Source organism: Oryx dammah, unplaced genomic scaffold (genome assembly GCF_014754425.2).
Source record: "Oryx dammah isolate SB20612 unplaced genomic scaffold, SCBI_Odam_1.1 HiC_scaffold_10, whole genome shotgun sequence".
NCBI classification, from domain to species: Eukaryota; Metazoa; Chordata; class Mammalia; order Artiodactyla; family Bovidae; genus Oryx; species Oryx dammah.
In genome coordinates, this window is record NW_024070194.1 from 8,788,644 (window position 1) to 8,809,996 (window position 21,353).

The 21,353-nt window shown below is 51.6% G+C and overlaps 2 protein-coding genes across 11 annotated transcripts; one reads left to right on the forward strand and one right to left on the reverse strand.

The window, feature by feature from the left end:
* Positions 1 to 41: 41 nt before the first annotated feature.
* ACOT8 (acyl-CoA thioesterase 8) lies at positions 42 to 15,091 on the forward strand. 2 transcript variants are annotated; one of them, XM_040248897.1, is made up of 6 exons: positions 42 to 283; positions 1,765 to 1,901; positions 7,937 to 8,162; positions 12,540 to 12,694; positions 13,210 to 13,408; positions 14,858 to 15,091. In XM_040248897.1, exons 1-6 carry the CDS (start codon positions 165 to 167, stop codon positions 14,970 to 14,972), a joined length of 951 nt encoding a protein of 316 aa, XP_040104831.1. In that variant the 5' UTR covers positions 42 to 164; the 3' UTR covers positions 14,973 to 15,091. The 2 variants fall into 2 exon arrangements, with proteins under 2 accessions (XP_040104831.1, XP_040104830.1); XM_040248896.1 differs by having other exon boundaries at positions 13,210 to 13,404; positions 14,854 to 15,091.
* Positions 14,476 to 20,503, reverse strand: SNX21 (sorting nexin family member 21). Of its 9 annotated transcripts, none has more exons than XM_040248893.1 (4): positions 20,172 to 20,503; positions 19,566 to 19,737; positions 16,342 to 16,352; positions 15,090 to 16,166 (listed from the first exon to the last, which is right to left on the reverse strand). In XM_040248893.1, exons 1-4 carry the CDS (start codon positions 20,431 to 20,433, stop codon positions 16,126 to 16,128), a joined length of 486 nt encoding a protein of 161 aa, XP_040104827.1. In that variant the 5' UTR covers positions 20,434 to 20,503; the 3' UTR covers positions 15,090 to 16,125. The 9 variants fall into 9 exon arrangements, with proteins under 9 accessions (XP_040104820.1, XP_040104821.1, XP_040104827.1 ...); XM_040248894.1 differs by having other exon boundaries at positions 19,559 to 19,737; positions 20,172 to 20,502; XM_040248886.1 differs by lacking the exon at positions 16,342 to 16,352 and having other exon boundaries at positions 14,476 to 16,166; positions 19,559 to 19,737; positions 20,172 to 20,499.
* Between the last annotated feature and the right edge of the window lie 850 nt (positions 20,504 to 21,353).

Sequence of the window (21,353 nt, forward strand, 5' to 3'; positions counted from 1 at the left end):
AGGAGCACCGACCAATCATAAAGAGGATTCAGGCTTTCCCTCTTTCTTAGGGCTTGAGGGAGATTTCCGGTTACTTAAGAGTCCTCTCGAGGCTGCGCGTTCTGTTCAGGTGTCCGCGTGTGTCCCTCCAGCGCAGCGGCCCGTGCCAGCAGCTGGTGAACTACATGTCGCCCCCTCAGGACCCGGAAGACGAACAGGGCGGCGGCGATCCACCCGGGGACCTCCGCAGCGTCCTGGTCACCAGCGTGCTCAACCTCGAGCCGCTGGACGAGGATCTCTTCAGGTAGCCGGCCGCATCTGGTCCGCACCCCCGCAGCGGGTCAGAGTCTTCTGATCTTGATTGCTGCAACCCCACTGCCTCTGCTCGTACCCCTCTGGACGAGGATGGGCTCTGTGCGCGATGCCTCTGCCGTAATTGGGAGGGAACTTGTGCCTGACGAAGCTGCCCCGGCTTCCTCCTCGGCGCGGGGCTCTGTGCAGCCTCATCCCCGGGAGGTCCTGGCAATCTGGGCAGATAAAGTGGTGATCCGAGGTATCCTTCTCAGCAGCCTCCCCAGGAAGGGTCAGGTCCCTGGGAGCGCCAGCCCTGAAAGGGCAGTGATTTGTCCGAGGGAACAAACGTAACCTCAGCTCCTTGCAGTCACTTTTTCCTTTTACATAGTCCATCCCCACCACCACTAGGTGGGGTCTGCTGCTGCTGCTGCTAAGTCGCTTCAGTCGTGTCCGACTCTGTGCGACCCTAGAGACGGCAGCCCACTAGGCTCCCCGGTCCCTGGGATTCTCCAGGCAAGAACATTGGAGTGGGTTGCCATTTCCTTCTCCAATGCATGAAAGTGAAAAGTGAAAGTGAAGTCCGACTCTTCGAGACCCCATGGACTGCAAGCCTACCAGACTCCTCTGTTCATGGGATTTTCCAGGCAAGAGTAGTGGAGTGGGGTACCATCGCCTTCTCCGAGGTGGCATCTAGTAGCTCCTTATTCATTCTGAGGCCTGAGCCAGTTTCCTTCCTGATGTCACTGGAACTGGGGATGTAACAGTTCCAGCTTCCAAGGCTCCTCCTGGCTTATTGGAAGCTATTTTTGGCACTAACTTAATTTCCCCCATTTAACCAACTACAAATAACTGCCTGGAATTTTGCAGTGCCTTATATGAAAAATGCTGGGCCGGGCAGTGGAAAGCTTGAGACTTAATCTTAATTCTTAATCTTTCACTGGGGGAGACTTTTCACTTCTGGGGGCTGCGTTTCCTCATCTGTGCACTGAATGGGTTAGACTTGAAGTCTGAGGGTCTCCAACCTCTAAATTTAGTTCTTTTAAGAACTGATCTATCAAAGTTGAGGGGTGTAAGTGGCAGAGCTAATGCAGTCCACCTGCAGTTTGTGGGGTTCATCTTGGTCTACTCAAGGCGTTGAGACACACCTCGTATGGGCAATGGAAGACACATTGGACTTGGGATCAAAAGACCCAGATATTGCTCCGGATGGCAATTTGTGAACTGTGTGACCTTTCTCAAGTCAGTTTCCCTCTCTGATCCCTGTTCTCCTAGTGTAAAATACGAGGATTGGTTCATTACCCTTAACTGAAGTCCACAGATAAAGCCTTGGAGTTGTAGATAGAGTGATGTTAGGATATTTGTCTCGGGAAAGGTTTCTCAAAGGATCACAAACCCCAATCAGGTTAAGAAATCCTACACTGGAGGCTCACTGAAGGTCGTAGGATTTGGCTCAGCCCCCAAGTCTTTCCTCTTGTCCCTCTCTCCCCACAGAGGAATGCATTACTGGGTACCCTCAACTCAGCGGCTGTTTGGGGGTCAGATCGTGGGCCAGGCCCTGGTGGCTGCAGCCAAGTCTGTGAGTGAAGATGTCCATGTGCATTCCCTGCACTGCTACTTTGTACGGACAGGTAAACCAACTCTTCCCCACCCCACCCTGGCCCAGGTGGCTCAGCAGAATTCTGGCCTTGTGGGATGGGGGTGGTGACTGAGGAGAAAGCAGGAGAGAAGGGGAGGGGAGAGGGATGGTGAGGTTAGTTGATCACCCTCAGGGGAGCCTAGAGGAAGAAGGGCAAGAGCCAGGAAGAACCTTAGACCCAGTACCTGTTGAGACACTAGGTACTTGTTGGTGCTTAACTGTTCCCAGTGGGTGTTTTGTTCTTTATCCTTTACTCACCTTCTCATGCCAGTCCTGGTGCTGGTTCCTCAGAGAAGTCCTGGAATCTCTGCTGGGAGTTTGGAAAAGAGACCAGCCTGGGAATCAAGAGACCTCTGGTCCCGGTGGAGCTTTGTCACTGATTTGCCAGCTCCCCTTGAGTGAGATAACCCCTCTTCTTCACCCTCTCCTTCTTCCCACCTGAAAAATGCAGGCGGGCCTGGGCCAAGCGAGATTGTTCTAGCTGCTTACAACCCTGGTATCAAATCAAAGAAAGAACATCATCTTTTAAAACTCAGGCTCTTTTGAGAAACATAAAAATCTCACTCCTAAGCAGATGCTCCCAATTTTAAGAGTCTCTGCCTTCTGCGTGGTCCCATCAACTGAGAAGAATTTATGCAACTTTATGAAATGTGATCTATATTAAGAAAGATAGTGGGTTTCCCCCCTTCATTTTATGAATATAGAATCGTTGTTGTTCACTCGATTAGTCGTGTCCAAAAGGACTGCAGCCTGCCAGGCTTCCCTGTCCTTCACTGTCTCCCAGAGTTTGCTCAAATTCATGTCCATTGAATCAGTGATGCTATCTAACCATCTCATCCTCTGTCGCCCACTTCTTTTGCCTTCAGTCTTTCCCAGCATATATACAAATATAGAATAGTTTAATAGTAAATATACCTTTTTGTATTATACCCTGTTTGTCACTCCCCATCCCTTTATTTCCTGTCCTTTCCTGATAGTCATTGCTATAAAGTATTTGAATGCTTATTTTGAGGTGAGCCCTGTTCTTAAACCTTTATGCCAGTTGGAAGCAGACATACCCTTGTGCCCTTGGTTCCCTCAGTTTGCTTGTAGACTCTGAAAATCCTGGCCTTTTGATACTGTAATCCTTCTTGCCCAGTGAGACAGTTTTGTTTTGTTTTGTGGAAGTAGGGGCATTACTTGATCCCTTTGAACCAGTTTCATTATCCGGTTTCTGAAAAGAATTCTGAGTCTTTGTAGGTGAAGTAGCTAGTGCAGGGCCTGGCAGGTTGTGAGTTCTCCATAAACAGTACTTACCATTATTTTTTGACAATGAATATATGGGAGTGATTACAATTTGCACATTGCAGTGCACAGCTATTTACACTGTCTTGTTTGACCCTCTTCCGTAAACCCAAGGGGTGTTTATTCTATATTCTACGTGTAAGGAACCTTGGACCCAAAGAGGTTATGTAAGCAGCTTCCGTAATGCTCAGAGAGGCAAGGCCAGGATTTGAACCTGAAGTTGGGTGACTCCAAGCTCTGTGCTTTGTTCTCCTTCTGTGCTTTTCTCTTTCACTCTTGGGAAATAATTCCCAAACCATGGGAGAGCCCATCTCAGGTTCTAGGGGAGGCATCCACTTCCTTGGAAATTCTCTATCCAGGAGCAGCATGAAATGAATGGTGCCAACACCGCTATATCCTAATAATCACCAGTTATTTGTATCCCCTTTCAACTTCTTGAAAGAAGACAGCTTAAAATAACTGGCTGTTAAAAGTCAGAATTCCCTAACGGCCCAGTGGTTAAGACTCCATGGTTTCACTGTGGAGGTACTAGGTTCGCTCCCTGGTCAGGAAACTAAGATCCTGCAAGCCGTGTAATGTGGCCAAAAATAAATTCCTTAATTTAAAAAATAAAATAAAAGTTGAGGCAGATCAGGAGTATGGGGTTAACAGATACAAACTATTATACATAAAAGAGATCTGCAACAAAGATTTACTGTGAGGCATAGAGAATTCAATATCTTTTAATAACCTGTAATGGAATATAATCTGCAAGAAAATAAAGTGTGGGGAAAAAAATAAAACATTTGGGGCAAAAGTTTTAAAAGTAAACAATTAAAGGGCCAGGAGACTAGGATTTGGGGGGAATGATTGTGTCAGAATACTAGGCTAAGGCATATCATCTCAGTTTTATATAAAAGTTAGTTCCAAGCTTCCTGGCAGCAAGGCAGAAAGGGAAGCTCTTATTCGTTTCTGATGTGACCCACTACCAGGGTGTTGTTTAGTTGCTAAGTTGTGTCCAGCTCTTTGTGACCCCATGGACTTTAGCCAGCCAGGCTCCTCTGACCATGAAATTTCCTAGGCAAGCATACTGGAGTAGGTTGCCATTTCCTGCTCCAGGGTATCTTCCCGACCCAGGGATCAAACCTGAGTTTCCTGCATTGCAGGTGAATTCTTTACTGCTAAGCCACCAGGGAAGCCCCCTCTACCCGGTACATCAAGATTTATAAACAGTGATGGTGCTCCAATGATCTTAGACCTTAGTTCCCTGACCAGGGATCAAACTCTTGTTCTCTGCATTGGAAGGACAGAGTCTTAACCACAGGACTACCAGGGAAGTCCTCCAGTGATATTTTTAATTAAAAGATACTGTGAGGTTGGGGTCTGGTTCTTGGCCATTTATCGTATCAATTCTTTTTCTTGAAGCCTAGGAGAGAATGTGAGTTTGGGTTTTTGTTTATTTTTTTTTTTAATGTTTTTCTCTAGATAGTTGTCATCTGCCTTGGTACGGTCCATGGAATTCTCCAGGCCAGGATACTGGAGTGGGTAGCCTTTCCCTTCTCCAGGAGATCTTCCCAACCCAGGGATGGAACCCAGGTCTTCCACATTGTAGGTGGATTTCTTTACCATCTGAGCCCCCAGGGAAGCCCTGATGTAGGTTTAGAGCTTGGAGATTCTACAGCAGGAGTCAAAGAACATTCTATAAAGGCAGATCATAAATATTTTCGATTTTATGGGCAAAATAGTCGAAATACATAAACAAATGGGCTTGGCTGTATTCTCCAAAGATGTTATTTATGGCATCAATTTCCCCATCTATACAACTGGGTAAGACCCACTTGGCATAGTTAATGTGAAACCAACATGAGAAGATACCTTAGTTTAAACTGTTAAAAAATGAAACGGAAACCTCCATTCAGGAGTGTTAGAAGGCCAGAAGAGGGCGCTCTCGTGCCCTGTGACAATGGAGCCCAAGAGGAAAAAGAAAGACTCCTTTCTGGCAAGGAATCAGCCAATGAAAAACCATAGGCTCCTTGTTTACTAGGACCCTCCTAATTACATTGTACTGTAGCTCCCCTTTCCCCCTCTATAAAAGCTGGCTCCTTCCCTTGCTGGGCGGGGACTTGTACCTGGCTCACCGTGGTTGCAGGCCTCAAATTGCAATTCCCTGCTGATCCTGAAGAAACATATCTTCGCTGGAGAAATATCTGGCTATCTGTTTCAGGTCAATGTAACAAATGCACTCAACTCCATAACTCTTTATCTCTCTTCCTTCAATATACTGCAGAGCCTACCTGTTCTGTTCCAATACAAATTTTAAAGAACAGGTCTAGAACTCATTCATGCTGATGCTGCTAAGTCGCTTCAGTCGTGTCCGACTCTGTGCGACCCCATAGACGGCAGCCCACCAGACTCCCCCGTCCCTGGGATTCTCCAGGCAAGAACACTGGAGTGAGTTGTCATTTCCTTCTCCAATGCATGAAAATGGAAAATTGAAAGTGAAGTCGCTCAGTCGTGTCTGACCCTCAGCGACCGCATGGACTGCAGCCTACCAGGCTCCTCCGTCCATGGGATTTTCCAGGCTCGAGTCCTGGAGTGGGTTGCCATTGCCTTCTCCAAGAACTCATTCATACTGAAAGGTAAATCACTAGTGATGGAAAATACTGCATTTTAGCTGTAGCCCAAGGACTGGATGAAAACCTTTTTTTGGTAGGGAAGGGAGGCCTCTTTCCCATCCCCTGAAATCAGACTGCTCATGTAGCTATCTCCAGTTTCTGGACTCTTGGGAAACCCTTCTCAAAGGCCTTTGGCCTTGTGTGCATGCTCTGTTGCTCAATTGTGTCTGACTCTTTGTGACCCCATGTACTGTAGCTCACCAGGTTCCTCTGTCCATAGGATTCTCTAGGCAAGAATACTAGAGTGGGTTGCCACTTCCTACTCCACTAAGGCCTTGAGGAGCCCCCATTCTGATAAAAATGTCCTTTAGCATTGCCAGCTAGCAAACCTGAGCAAACCTGCTGGGCTTCAAGGCATTACAGGCGTGTTTATGGCTGTTGAATGAGTCCCTGTGCCTGGCAGGGGCTTCCCACCCGGACAAGGTGAAGAAACAACACTTCTCTAGACTTGCTTCTTGCATCTCAAAGTTGAAAATCATCCCCAAGTTGTTTTACCACCTAGATGTTCTCCAAGGTCGTCTGACTCAGACCAAAGGACTTCAGGAACACCAGGAAGACTCTCTCCCTCTAAAAACCCTTCCCAGCCTGTTTGTTGAGGGTTGATAGTCCTTACCCTGGGGCCAGTGTTTCCCCTCTTGCATTGACAGAGCAGATACCAAAGGAGAAGGACAGAGTGACTTCCATTTGCATTAAGAATGAAGGAACTGACTTGACAGCAGGCCTTTCTTGGGAGAATGAATATCAGACAATGGCCAAACCGTATATAAAAAAAGTACTCTGAGCCACAACCGGTAGCAACTAGCACAGGAAACCAGCCTACTATCTACAAGTCAGGCTTGGAGGATGTCAGACCACCATCTCTAGCAGCCAGTCTAGGAAGCTAAACCATAGTCCCTGTAAGGATCAGCCCCTAATGGCCAGGACTTGGTGAATAACCGGGAGCTTCCTTACTTTTTACTCGTTTCCAACTTAGGACTAACTAGGGAAAGCCAAACATGCGCCCTGCATCAATTACATAGTTAGCCTACCTGTAGCTTCCCCTTGCCAGCGGTCTCCAAGCAGGGCACACCGGAAACCTTTTTTTTTTTTTTCCCCCACTATAAAGCTTTCCCACTCCTCTGTCTTCCTTTGGGTCTCTGCCAAATGGAAGTAATTGTGGCTGACTCCCTTGATGTACTAAATTCTGAATAAATAACCTTTGCTTGTTTTCAAAATAAAGGAAGGTAGAAAAGAAAAACAGAAAGAAAACAGGCAGCAGGGACTTCCCTGGTGGTGCAATGGATAATGATCCACCTGCTGTTGCAGGGACATGGGTTCAATTCCTGCTCTGGAAGATCCCACGTTCCGCGGAGCAACTGAGACCGTGCTGCAACCACTGAGCCTGAGTGCTACAACCAAGCCCAGGTGCCTAGAGCCTGTGCTCTGCAACAAGAAGTCACCGCAGTGAGAAGCCCGAGCACCGTAACTAGAGAGTAGCCCTGCTCGCAGCAGCTAGAGAAAACCCTCACAAAGCAATGAAGACCCGGGGCAGCCAAAAATAAACAGATACAATTATTTTAAAGAAAGAAAACAGGCAGCAGACCAGATCTGCTGACCCCTGATCTAGAAGAATGGTACTGGGCTCATGACAAGATCCCGGTCACAGGCGGAACAAGACAAAAGCTGAGAGTATTTTATTTAAACATAGAGAAATTACTGTGTGTGCTGGATATTATTCTGAACACACCTTACAACTCTGTACTAATTTACCCTCATTGAAATCCTGAGAGGCATGAACACTATGATGTTAACTGCTCCGAGAGGTTAAGTGATTTCCCCAAGGTCGCACGGCTGCAGCTGATGAGTGGCAGAGCCAAGCTTTGAACGCAGGGCATCTGGCAGTGTCCCTTCTGTCCTGTGCTATTGATGGACAGGAGCTCTGCCTGCACCAGGAGCATCCTGACAATAGGGTCTAGGTTTCCTCCCTGTATCCCCAGTACCTGGGACTCAGCAGGCCGCAGTCAGTAGCTACTGAGCAGAAAAGGAGAACCATTACGTGAGTGGGCCTACGGGGCTCACTTGGGCTCACTGTGCCTTGTGCCCGCTGCAGGGGACCCGAAGGTGCCGGTGCTGTACCAGGTGGAGCGGACGCGGACAGGGGCAAGCTTCTCTGTGCGCTTTGTGAAGGCCGTGCAACACGGCAGGCCCATCTTTATCTGCCAGGCCTCCTTCCAGAAGGCCCAGCCCAGCCCCATGCAGCACCAGTTCTCCATGCCTGCCGTGCCCCCGCCGGAGGAGCTGCTTAGCCACAAGGCCCTCATTGACCAGTATTTAAGGTGAGAGACCTGGAGGCCCCAGGACAGTGTTCAAACCGCAGTTGCCACCCATTGGCGGGTCACGGGCTTCTTAAGTGGATCCCAAATAGCATTTTAAAAAGCTAGACTTGGGATTGGGGGAGTGGAAGGGAGGGAATATAGGTATACTTACAGCTGATTTGAAACTGTTTGGTGTCACTTCAGGGGCTCCGAAGAGCTTCGGCACCACAGTCCTTTATGGCTCAGCATAGAAAATAATTCAGCAGGAGGCAAAGTGATTGATAAGTGATTTATTAGAAGAGGATGCTTGTGAGGCTTATAAGTGGGCGGGAGAGACATGCCGCGCACCCTGAGAACTTACTGGGCTACAGTTTTATAATCGAAGGAAAAGTCGGGAGGAGAAGAATGCCTTTGTCTTTCTTGAGTCGATGTCATGCTTCCAACATAAGCTTCTGCTCCAGCTTGAGCAGGGAAGTTTTCCTGTCCCTGAGTGGTCAAGCTAGGTCCACAAATGACTGTGTTTCATGTGTGCAGAGTATGTCCCGGGGATCACTGACTTATTGAGCTTGCTGGGCAGGATGTGAGTCTCGTTTTGGGGGCAGGTCTCGTGCTTCTGCTGCGTGGCTTTGTTGCTAAACAAACCTGCTTTCTTGAGTAATCATGAACGTACCAGGGTTTCCCATACTTTTTCTACTCAACAATCCCTTGCTGCTTAGTTGTGGGGGCTCAGTCATGTCTGACTCTTTGCAACCTCATGGACTGTAGCCCGCCAGGCTCCTCTATCCATGGGATTCTCCAGGCAAGAATACTGGAGTGGGTTGCCATGCCCTCCTCCAGGGGATCTTCCCCACCCAGGTATCGAACCCTAGTCTTCTGCATTGCAGGCAGATTCTTCACCAGCTGAGCCATCAGAGAAGCCCAAGAATACTGGAGTGGGTGGCCTATCCCTTCTCCAGGGGATCTTCCCGACCCAGGAATTGAACCAGGGTCCCCTGCATTGCAGATGGATTCTTTACCAGCTGAGCTACCAGGGAAGCCCCCAATCTCCTAGTGGGATTCACTATTTAGTCACCTGTTTTGTCCCTTAACTCTGTCCCCATCAGATACACGTTGTTGTACAGCAGAAACTAACACGACACTGTAAAGCAGTTATTCTCCAATTAAAAAAAAAAAAAAAAGCTGGGGGCTTCCCTGGTAGCTCAGCTGGCTAAGCTTCCCTGGAGGTTCAGTGGCTAAGACTTTGTGCTGCTAGTGCAGGGAGCCTGGGTTCAATCCCTGGTTGGGGAACTAGATCCCACATACAAAAACGAACAGATCCTGAGTACCGCAAAGATCAAAGAACCCCCCTACCACAACTAAGACATAGTTAGTTAGTTCAGTCGCTCAGTCGTGTCTGACTCTTTGCGACCCCATGAATCGCAGCACGCCAGGCCTCCCTGTTCATCACCGTCTCCCGGAGTTCACTCAGACTCACGTCCATTGAGTCCGTGATGCCATCCAGCCATCTCATCCTCGGTCGTCCCCTTCTCCTCCTGCCCCCAATCCCGCCCAGCATCAGAGTCTTTTCCAATCAGTCAACTCTTCACATGAGGTGGCCAAAGTACTGGAGTTTCAGCTTTAGCATCATTCCTTCCAAAGAAATCCCAGGGCTGATCTCCTTCAGAATGGACTGGTTGGATCTCCTTGCAGTTCAAGGGACTCTCAAGAGTCTTCTCCAACACCACAGTTCAAAAGCATCAATTCGTCAGCGCTCAGCCTTCTTCACAGTCCAACTCTCACATCCATACATGACCACAGGAAAAACCATAGCCTTGACTAGATGGACCTTAGTTAGCAAAGTAATGTCTCTGCTTTTGAATATACTATCTAGGTTGGTCATAACTTTTCTTCCAAGGAGTAAGCGTCTTTTAATTTCATGGCTGCAGTCACCATCTGCAGTGATTTTGGAGCCCCCCAAAATAAAGTCTGACACTGTTTCCACTGTTTCCCCATCTATTTCCCATGAAGTGATGGAACCAGATGCCATGATCTTCGTTTTCTGAATGTTGAGCTTTAAGCCAACTTTTTCACTCTCTTTCATTTTCATCAAGAGGCTTTTTAGCTCCTCTTCACTTTCTGCCATAAGGGTGGTGTCATCTGCATATCTGAGGTTATTGATATTTCTCCCGGCAATCTTGATTCCAGCTTGTGTTTGTTCCAGTCCAGCGTTTCTCATGATGTACTCTGCATATAAGTTAAATAGCACAGCCAAATAAAAGTAAATAGATAAATATTAAAAGAAGAAAGGCGGGGTGGGGCGGGCTGCAGGACATGAGATCCACTCATGCTCAGTTCTCTGATTGGCTGATGCTGATGTAACAGGGCAGTGTCTCAGGGGTGAACCTTATCAGTCCCTAGGTTCCAGGAGGCCCCGGGGCTATGTGCTCATGGTCATCAGTAGTTAACATCTTCCATTTGGTGGGGAGTTTTCACAGCTGTAAAACAACTCAGGAAATGTGCGTCAAATGCTGGTTACCTGGGTACCTCAGAGAGGAGTGAAAGCCAAGGAAGTGGATGAAGACCTGTCCCCAGAAGGCCCCCCAGCGTCCTGCTCAGTTACAGTTCCCACCTTTCTTTCGATACTCTTCAGTCTTGAGAGAACACATTTTGAACAAGAAAAGGAATAAAGGTTCAGATATGGAAGTTAATCTTAAACTTGACAGAGGTGCCCACAGGTTCCTGCTCGGTTACTGATTCCTGCCAGGGCTCCACCTCTCTTGGTGCCCACCTGCTGTGTAGCTTTGCCCTCTCCAGCCTCTCAGAGCCCTGCTTCTTCATATGAAGAATGGGGGTCATTGTTTCTGCCCCGCCTGCTTCACAGCTGAGTGGTAAGGAGGGCTCCACTGCCTAGTGCCCCGTGCAGGGGAGTCAGCCCAGTGTGACGCGAATGTGCATCCGAGCCTGCGAAAGGCCTGGGCTCAGATCCGGACTCTGTCACTGCCTGCTGTGTGAGTCTGGCAAGTTGCTTTCCCACTTTGAGCTTGTGATCAGTTATAAAATCCATCGGAATCCCTACCTCGTAAGGCTGCTGTGAGGATGACAGAGATAAGTGATAACAAGGTGCTCGGTGAGCACTCAGTAAATTATAGTTATGCCACTCTTGACAGAGAGGAATAAACACGGAGCCTGGTGTGTGGTCAGAGCTCCAAAATATTTGAGAAGGAGACCTTGGTTCAACCCCTGGGTCGGGAAGATCCCCTGGAGAAGGGAACGGCAACCTGCTCCAGTATTCTGGCCTGGAGAATTCAATGGACTGTACAGTCCATGAGATTGCAAAGAGTTGGACGTGACTGAGCAACTTTCACTTTCTTTCTTTTCTTTTCTCCCTGGCAGCCCAGTGGTTAATTTTCATCACAGGGGGCTTGGGGTTCAGTCCCTGTTCGGGGAATTAAGATCCCACGTGCCGTGGACAAAAATAAATTAAATAAAAAACTTTGAGAATGAAAGGAGGACCTTGTTCTTAAAGGTCCCTGAATCTAGAACTGTGTCTCCCATAAGGAAACCACTAACCACAGGGGACTGTGTTGAGTTTATTAACATTAAACAGAGTTAATTCAGATCTGTTCCTTGGTCACACTGGCCACATGTCAAGCCCTCAGCAGCCTGATGTGGCTAGTGGCCACCACAGTGGACCAGAACATTCCATCACCACAGAAGTTTCCATCAAGGCTCAAGGGGAAAGAGAGGGAATTGAAATACTGGGGAAGAGCGCTAGGGGCACGAGGGGTGGTGTTTCCTGTGGCGAAGGGGCTTCCCTGGCAATGGGCTCCTTGGCCCGGGAGACAGTGTCCCCAGTGGCTCAGGTTAGGTAAGTCAGTCTAAGTAGGGCAGCCTGTTTCCTGAGGGTTAGAATAGAGAAGCGGTTAAGAGCAGGAACCGAGGAGGAGCCAGACGGCCTGGGTCTAACTCCCGCCCCCACGCACTTCCTGAGCTGGCTGTCTGCGCCCTCTGTGTTCACTCCACTTCTCAGAGAGCAGGGAAGATAGCATGTGAGCTCGTGGATGTGAACTGCCTGGAGCTGGGCCCATTACAGGGTAGCCCCATGGCTGGATGACGTGTTGGCTTCACACGCATCATGTTGTCTCTTCCCTCATAGCGTTAACTATGAGGGAGGTGACTGTCATCACCCACATTTTGCAGATGGGAAAAAGGCTGATGATGACTAACTTGCAGCAGGCCACAGGGCTCCTCGGTGGCAAAGAAAGGATGCAGACACTGTCCTATCCTGCCTGCTGGAGGGGAGGAGAGGCCTTGGGATGTCAGGAGTTCCTGTGGAGGAACGTGCGGGGTCAGAAGAGGCAGCTCAGACAGGTTCCCCATCTTCCGGGGTCTCCCCACGCCTCTCCCCTTTACTTTCAGGGACCCGAAATTCCAGAAGTACCAAGTGGGGCTGAACCGAATTGCTGCCCAGGAGGTGCCCATTGAGATCAAGCTGGTAAACCCAACTACTCCATGCACACTGAAGAAAATGGAGCCCAAACAGATGTTCTGGGTACGAGCCCAGGGCTATATTGGTAAGTGGACCCCATGGCTTGAAAGGAAACTCTCTTCCGGGGTCTAGACCTGCACCTCTTCTGCCCTGGGTAGTCTTGAACATGGTCCTCCCACACTGTGGGCCCATTTTCTTATCTGAGTGACGGAGAAGTGAGCTCAGCCTTTTGCAGGGGTAGAATGGGGAAGTGACGGGAATCCTCACGTGGGCCTTTCCTGGGGAAGGCAAGGCACCTGGCCGAGATTCTTCTCCAGGTCCCCTGCTAAGCATAAGGTGCCTTTGTGCAAAACTGGAAGAAGATACTTTCAAGGTCCAGGGTGGGAGGCGGGGGGAGGATTTCAGTCCTCACCCACCCCTGCCCTCCTCCACTCTGTCTCCCTTGGCCTCCATCACACACGCACACACACCCCTGGGCCAGGTGCCCTTGTGAAGAGTCTGCACATCTGTGCACGGCAGCCCGTTTCTCCCCACCTCCCTGCAGGTCCTGTGCTGTAAAGCCCAGGAGCCCAGGGCTGATGGGACTGGAACCTGTTGCAGGCGAGGGCGACATGAAGATGCACTGCTGCGTGGCGGCCTATATCTCGGACTTTGCCTTCCTGGGCACAGCAATACTGCCCCACCACTGGCGGTACGAGGTAGACTTCATGGTCTCTCTGGACCACTCCATGTGGTTCCATGCCCCTTTCCGAGCTGACCACTGGATGCTCTATGAGTGTGAGAGTCCCTGGGCCGGTGAGTACTGGGGTCACGGGGGACGAGGGTGCTGACCTTGGTGCCTTTGGTGGGGAGGGCAGGGAGCCTGCTTTCTTGGGTGATGCTCCTCTTACTGTGGAGCGCTGCACAGATCACTTCCTCTCCTGCTTCCGCAGGCTGCGGCATCCTTGTCTTCAGAATGACAGGGTGCGGCCTGAGGACAGGACACCCGCTCAGCTAATTTCTGTAACATGCTGGGGACATGACTCACTTTTTCTGAGGCTCAGTGCTAGTCCCAGAACCACTTCGGATTCTCTGTGTGATGCTGGGCAAGTCCCATCTCCGCTCTGAGTCTGTTTCCTCGTCTACACAAATAGGGTTGCACCAGAGCAGAGGGATCCAAAGCTGGGGGCCTATTCTTCCACCTCTTGGGAGAGCTTTTTCAAAACATTCCCAGATTTGACCCCCAAGATTCTGACTACAGGGCTTGGATGAGGTCCAGGAAAGTTTACAGATTCCCTAAGTGATTCTGACAGTTAGCCTGGCTGGGGGTTGGGGCCCTCAGCAGTGTAGCGGCCCCACTGCTTGGACCCTCCTTATATTGTGAAGCAAGAAACCCAGGCTTGTTCATCAGTGCCTGGTCTCAGAGCCCTGGGTTCTGTTCCAAGGAAGAGCATTTCAAACGAAGAGAAGCCTTGTTTTGTGAAACAGGAACAAAACTTAAGGGACTCTTTATACTCAGGGAAGAGGGACTCTCAAGAACCAACAGCATCACAGCACAGGAACAGCCACCTTGATGGTAGGTCTCTTGGGTTCGGCTTTGACCTGGTCCTTAAGGCCAATTTCCCAAGCCTCTCTAGGCTTGAGTGTCATCATCTGGAACACAGGACAAGGCCTGCTTTACTTGGCTACCGTGGGAACTAAGTGGGCTGTACTGTGTTTAAAACAAACCAGCAGTTCCCTTCCTAAATGTCAGACTCCGGCCCTGGGTAGCAAGGGAGAATCTCCACGTGCGGGGGGTAGTGCCTAGGCTCCTCATGGCTTCATATCCTCTCCCCTGAGCCCCTTTGTCCCCATGATTGTGGAAGATTTTTAAAATTTTTTTAATAATATGAATGACTGTCCTGGAGGGCTGGATTTATTACAAAGGGAACTGATGGGTTTCCTTACACAAGTGGCCAGAGGTTGGGCAGATCCGCCTAGCTAAACTTCTAAATCAGACTGTTCTCAGAACTTCTCCCCTTGGGATTTTTTTTTTTTCGAGGAAGTCAGCAGATACATGAAAGTGCTTTTAAACCATCAAGTGGGGCTCCCTTGGGAGGAGTTACATAATAGGCTCCTAAAGGGGTGCTTGGAGATTGGGAGTGACCACACCGCCAAGCGTGGCTCTGGCATGGGGTGGCCCAACCCGAGCTGCACCTCTTGCAAGGAGCGCGTTTGGCTGGGCAGCAGGAGACAGGCCACTGAAACTCTTCTCTTCATCCGCAGGCAGCTCCCGTGGCCTGGTTCACGGGCGGCTGTGGCGTCAGGACGGGGTCCTGGCTGTGTCCTGTGCCCAGGAGGGTGTGATCCGAGTTAAGCCCTTGGACTCAATGAGCAAGCTGTAGCCAGAGGTGCCAGCTGGGCCTTGGGCTTCAAGGCTCTCCCTTCTCCCCCTACTCCTGAGGCAGGATTACCATCCAGGGCGGGGCCTTCTGTCCGGGATCCAATAAAGAGACTCAAACCACGGGAGCTGCTGCCCTTTAAGGCCCCTGGGCCAGGATCGCAGCCCTCCCTCCAGCCATCAACTCCAGGACTCCACGGCCTCAGTCCCTGGCCCTTCAGCCAGGCTGGCCTGCAGGAAGACAGACCATCGACCCTGACCTGGGTCACAACGGCCCCCAGGTATTCATAAGCTGGAGAGGCAGCGTCAGACTTTCTCCCTGCAACATTCCAGCTTGTCCTGAGTGCAGCTCAACAGAAGCAGCACGTTTCCTTGGTCTGCTGCAAATTCTCTGTGGACCTTCTTGGGGTTCCCAGCACCCCAGAGAGCCTCTCAGCAGCTGTCTGTGTCCTCATCAGCCCCCCAGCCCACCCCCCATCCAGGGGTGGCGCCTCTCCCACAGTGGCCTTAAGTCTAGGTGACGCTAGTCCAGCACCTCCTTGATGAGTAACTCTTTAAGACTGGGAGGTGGCGTGGGGGTCAGGCCTGCCTCCTGCAGGGCCTGGAGCCGGGCCTCAGAGTGGCGTTTGTCCAGGCCCAGGCGCCAGGAGAGCCGCACGTGGGCCTCCAGAAAGGGGGCCAGCAGAGGGTGCGGGCTCTCGGCCCCCAGCAGCTGCAGGGCCCTCTCACAGCATGCCCGGGCCTCCCCGGCATCCTCCAGTTCCTGGTGGCAGACGGCCAGCCCCGCCAGGGTTAGCAGACGTCGGTCTGGGCCACAGGGGATGCCCAGCTGGGCCTGTAGCTGCCAGGCGTTGGCCCAGAGTGCCAGGGCCTCGCGGTAGAGGCCGGTACAGGTGAGGCTCTGTGCCCGCCGCAGCTCGGGCAGCACGAAGAAGTCCTGCAGGTCCGCAGCGTGGCGCAGCTCAGGCACAGCCTGGAGGTGGCCCAGAAATTGCTCGAAGGCCCGGCTGCGGCGGGCGATCGTCTCGGCGGTAAAGTTCTGGCGCAGGCGCTTGCGGGGGAAGGAGATGCCAGCCATGGGGCCCCGGAACTGCCGCTGCAGGTTTCGGTGCAACCGCTCAAAGTCCGAGTAGCGGCGGGAGATCTGGGCCGGCTGGCTATCCGGTGGCCCCGGGCCCATCACGGCGAGGGTGTAGAGCTGCAAGGAGGGCGGGGGTCAGGGCAGAGGCAGGGTGTCCTTGGGCCCCTTCCCTCCCTGACCCCCCACCTCCACTTCCAACTCTCTTCCCCCACCCCTTCCCTTCACCCTGGAGATTGAGCCTGGAGGGTGGGAGCTGCCAGGGCTGCAGCTGGGGAGCCCAGTCTCATCTTACCTGAGGCTCGTCTGAAATGACCCAGGCCCAAGGCAGCACAGGGAGAAAAAGACAGAGATGAGCTTTAGCGCCTGGATGGCTGCCCCCCTCACCCCCTTCCAGGGAGTGCGTGCTAAGTCGCTTCAGTCATGTCCGACTCTCTGCGACCCTATGGACTATAGCCCACCAGGCTCCACTGTCCATGGGATTCCCAGGCAAGAATATTGCAGTGGGTTGCCATGCCCTCCTCCAAGGGATCTTCCCACCCAGGGATCGAACCCAGGTCTGATGTCTCCTGCCTTGGCAGGCAGGTTCTTTACCACTAGTGCCACCTAGGAAGCCCCTCCCATTGGGAAGCGAGCTCTTCTGACAGCCCCTCTGGAAAACCAGCTGTGTGTTGAAACCCAGGCCCATCTCCAGGCCAACCTTTAGGACCAGCTTGGAGCTCTGTTCCATTCTGGACACATGGCTCCACATGGCTGGGTTATTCCCATCCAGACCCTCACTGGACTGGGACCCAAGTTCTACCCTTGGGTCAGATGCTCCCTCACTATGGGAGTCAGGCAGGGTGGTCCCCTTCTTGGGTCCACTTCCACTGTAGTGAATGGAGCGCTGGCTCAGCTCACAGTTTACTCAGGTGTGGGACGGGAACAAACGTCAGTCCCCGGGATGTTTAGATGGTAAGTACTGGAGTGAATAACACTTGAATAGAGGCAGGAGGTGATACCCCTCTCATTCTCTGTGAATCTTTCTGACTACAAATTGAGAAGCTCTCTGTTTGGTTCACAAAAGCCCTTCTCCAACACTTCTCAGCTCTGTTTTTAGAAAAGAGCCAGAAAGAATCTGTCAGCGCCACCTCCAGGCAGCAGCATCCAGTCAGACTCTGTTTCACTGCTTTTATTTTTATGGTTATCTTCTCTTTATGGTGAGTTAGTCAAGCTTCCCATATACAGTTGTTTTGTAAAGTTGTCTTTTAAAGTTATTTTTTAAAAATAGGTTTATTTGAAGAAAAGTGATAAGCACCAAATGGTAAAAGTAGCATTTAGATAGGACCAAAATTGTGAGGGAGATGGACGTTTGGGAAACACTGAACAAGATGACCACTAAGCTTCCCACCAGGTCTGAGAACCCAAATATGCCTTAATCTATAATAATGCTGAGTTAACAGGTCTAAAAAGGGGATTAGCAAGCACTAGGTCGCAACTGAGCACGCACACACGCAGATACACACACATAGATGTTAAAAGTGTACTAACACCAAATCCAGATTTTACTCTCAAATCTGTTCTGTGAAACTGCCAATATTGGAGCCACGCCTGCTCAGTCAGGTTTGCCTGCTCACTCTGGAAGATTCAGTCTAACTAGTATTCAGGATTAGAAAGTTTAACCATAAAGAAACTTATTTTACTCTAGTTCAACTCCGCATTCCTAAAACATTACATATTGACTGTAAAGCTTTTTTATTTAAAGGGACAGTTTTTAATATTCCAGGGAACCAATTTTCTGCAGAACACATTTCAGGAAGCCCTCATCTATAGTGACCCCTTATGCTCATCTAGCTTTTATTTTCATTGGTAGTTTTTGGACAAAAACCCATTTTAGATCCATTGCCTGATCCTTCTGTTGTCCTATGTGACAGGTAATAATGAGGATCATTAACTGAGCACTACCCTGCACCACACCGTGTGAGTTCTTCACAGCCACTGTTTCACCATCACAACCTCACTGCGAGGAAGGTGTCCATACCTCTGTCAGCTCAGGAAGCAGGCTCCCAGAGAAGGCAAAGGGTTTAAAGACCTCCTCTAAGTCACACAGCTGGTAAATGGCCCAGCTGGGACTCAAACCCAGGCCGACCTAATTCCAAAGTCTGCTCTTAACCTTCAGCAGATGTTGAAGCAGGATTTGTTGCCTAGTCACTCAGTCGCGTCTGACTCTTTGCGACCCACCCCCAGGCTCCTGATTCCCTGGGATTCTCCCAGGCCCGGCCCAGGCCAGGCTTGGCTCTGTCTTGTCATTCTCTTCCCAGAGCTACTCCCAACTTCCCTGTCTCTCAGCTGCTCCTCGCGGCCCCTTCCTGTGCATGACCCTCAGCCAGGACTTCTGCCACTCAAGACTTGATCATCAGAGTCAATCCTCGGTGAAACTGGAGCAGCTGCCCTGTGGGCGTGGCCCTTTTTAAACTGAGAGCCTCAGAAAGGGGTGGAGAAGTCCAGATGTGGGACAGGGCTCCAGGCCCCCTTCCTGCTGAGTCAAAAATGGAGGAGGGTGGGGAAGAGGAGGGAAGTGAGAGGCAGGGAGCTGCTGCTGCCACAACCAGCCAGGTTAGGCTGGGTTTCAGGACCAGGCCAACCGCATCCTCCATGTGTTCCTCCTTTCCACAGTCAGGAAATCAGCCTGCACCCCCCGCAACCCCCTACCACTGACTTGACAGGGCCTCAATCCCCTGGCGAAGGAAATGACAACCCACTCCAGTATCCTTGCCTGGAAATTCCTATGGACAGAGGAGCCTGGTGGGCTATGGTCCATGGGGCTGCAAAGAGTCGGACACGACAGAAGGCACACACACACACACCAGTCCCCTAAATCCAGTCCTTCAGATCAGCTTATTCTGTACAGGTGTGAGTGCTGGAGAACTGACTCTTCTGGGTTGCAAAGAGGCCACAACAGGCCCTAGATGCCTGACATTTTCAACCCAAAGTAAAATAGTAATAACAGAACTAACATTTTATCGAGCACTTCAAGATACCAGGCACAATGCGAAGGGCTTTCTGTGTACTGTCTCATTTAACTCCTGCATTATCCCCATTGTTCAGGTGAGAAAACGGGTTAGTCAAGGTTTCATAACTCACCTGAAGTCAAACAACTGGTAATAACTGGGATCTGAATCAAGATCTGGATCCCAAACCCATTTTTCCAACCAATACCAACTTGGTCTCAAGTCTGACTCAGATAATATTCTTCCCCATGTATCTCGCATCTTGTGACAGTTTGCAAAAGTCCAGGGGGCAGAGGACATGCACAGTAGTTCTTAGTCTCAAAACTGGGATAGGATAGGTTCATTTGCCTGAGGATCTGCTCAAGTTACAGCCCTTTTCTGGCCTCAGTTTCCCCATCTGTCAAATGGGGCAGCCATTTATAACTACACAGCCAGATCACCCAGGATGCTGAAGTTTCCCCTACTTTCTCTAAGCCAGGGTCTTCTAAGACTCATAGCTCAGGGTCCTGGACCCTCACTCACCACGTACTTGGAGGGCGGGTCCTTAACCACGGTGGCGTTGGTCACCTCAAAGAGCAGCCGCTGGGGTACCAGGGTGTTCCGGGACTTCTTCCAGAAATCTTGCAACTGCCGGGTCAGGAGCTGACTGCTCCGCTGCCCATCAGGTGGGAGACTCCGTTCTGCTTGAGCACAGGATGGGCCTGGGGCCAGGTTTGACGTAAATTAGGCGCCTGACCTCATTCATCCTCCTCCCAACGAATGACAAAGGCTTTATCCCTATCTGACATAAACGGAAACGGAGGGCCAGAGAGGGACCCGGAGCCAAACACCTGCCGGGCAGACAGTAGGAGTTAAATAAACATCTCCACCCCCCAAACATCCCTAGCACAGTACTACCGTTTGTATCCCAGACTGTACATTTCACGCTCTAAACAACCCTGAGATGCGAGTGATTTGACACAAGGGAACTTGGCCCAGAGAGGTGGTGTGAGTCTCTCAAGGTCACACAGCCAAGAGGCAGCTGGACGCAATTAAACGAAGTGTCTTGAGTTTCGGTTGGATCAAGTCGGGAACGCGGCCGGGGTGGAGGCCTAACCGAGCCCAGGGTTCCCGCCTCCATCCTTCCCGCACTCGCCTGCGTCTTCTCCCGCCACCTGGTCGCCAGCGGACAGCGGGTCGGGGTCAGTGTCGTCGTCGTCCTCGCCGTCCTCCTCGTCGTCGTCCTCGGCGCTGGTGAAGCTCAGGGTGCCGCTGAGGCGGGACGACAGGCCCTCGGCATCGTCGTCCTCCAGTTCCGAGCTCTCCGGGAACTGCTCGGCCTCGGGGCCGGCCGCCGCCTCCCCGGGGCCGTCGCCAGTCAGGGCGTGCCGCAGCCGGTGCAGGAGCCGCGAGGCCATGGCACCCCGGGGGGAGCGCGCGAAGCCGGGTCGCGGGCTGGGGCGGGAGGTGGACCCCGGCCCCGCGCCGGGAGGGGGCGGGGCGGGGCCCGGGGAGGGCGGGGCGCCGTGGAGGTCCCGCCCCTGCCCGTTGAGGGGATCGGGGGCTCTCCCCGCGGCTCTGCCTCCTGTGCCCCGGGGCGCCCCGCTCCCCGGTGCTGCTCCCGGAGGCTGGCCGAGGCCGACCGGGTTGCACCGAACCGGCCCAGTCCGCTCCGAGCGCCGCTCCGGCCCCTTCCTGCCGCTGGCCCGCCTCCCGCCCCGCCCGCTCCCGGAGCCGCCCGGGAATCCCGGGCCTTTCGCTCCAGGAGGGCTATGGGAATCCTGGGTAGGCCAGGCCTCCTCCGGGATCGTCCCCAATCCGGAGGGGCCTACGCCCTCCTTGAATCCGCCCACCCCTCCCGGAGACCCAGGCTGGCCGCAGACTGTCCCCTCATTTCCACCCAGCACTCTAACTTTCCAAAGTCACTGCGCGGCAGTCAGAAACCCTTCTCTCCTGGGAGGAAACCGAGGCCAAGAGAAGCCATGTGATCTGAGATGGAATCTAAGTGGCCTAGGTTTTCTCATACGTAAAACAAGAACAATACGAACTGAAGCACGATTTCTGCAGCTCTCGGAAAGGACCCTAGTCGAGGGCTTAGCTCAGAGCAGGGGCTAAGAGGATCATCAGTTACACAACGATTTTTGTTTCTCCAGTGTTCACACGCTTACAATCTCATTTGAGCCTGCCTCACACATAGCACATAGACAAATGAAGAAACAGACCCAGAGAGGCTGAGTTACTTGCCTGAAGTCACACAGCTTGCCAGAGGTTTCTGAGAGTGGGGCCTTGCCGCCCAGGTCTCCTGAGTTCCACATCCTGTTTTTTATCTCCCGATGTC

Bases quoted from the DNA above. Each gene is read 5' to 3' on its own strand.
- ACOT8 (XM_040248897.1), top strand. From the start codon at position 165: ATGTCGCCCCCTCAGGACCCGGAAGACGAACAGGGCGGCGGCGATCCA. The intron at 8,163-12,539 runs GTGAGAGACCTG...CTTTACTTTCAG, and splicing joins CTCATTGACCAGTATTTAAG to GGACCCGAAATTCCAGAAGT. The intron at 13,409-14,857 runs GTACTGGGGTCA...ATCCGCAGGCAG, and splicing joins GAGAGTCCCTGGGCCGGTGA to CTCCCGTGGCCTGGTTCACG.
- SNX21 (XM_040248886.1), bottom strand. From the start codon at position 20,433: ATGGCCTCGCGGCTCCTGCACCGGCTGCGGCACGCCCTGACTGGCGAC. The intron at 19,738-20,171 runs GCGAGTGCGGGA...ACCTGGCCCCAG, and splicing joins GGTGGCGGGAGAAGACGCAG to GCCCATCCTGTGCTCAAGCA. The intron at 16,167-19,558 runs GTGAGTGAGGGT...CCCTCCTTGCAG, and splicing joins ACCCGCCCTCCAAGTACGTG to CTCTACACCCTCGCCGTGAT.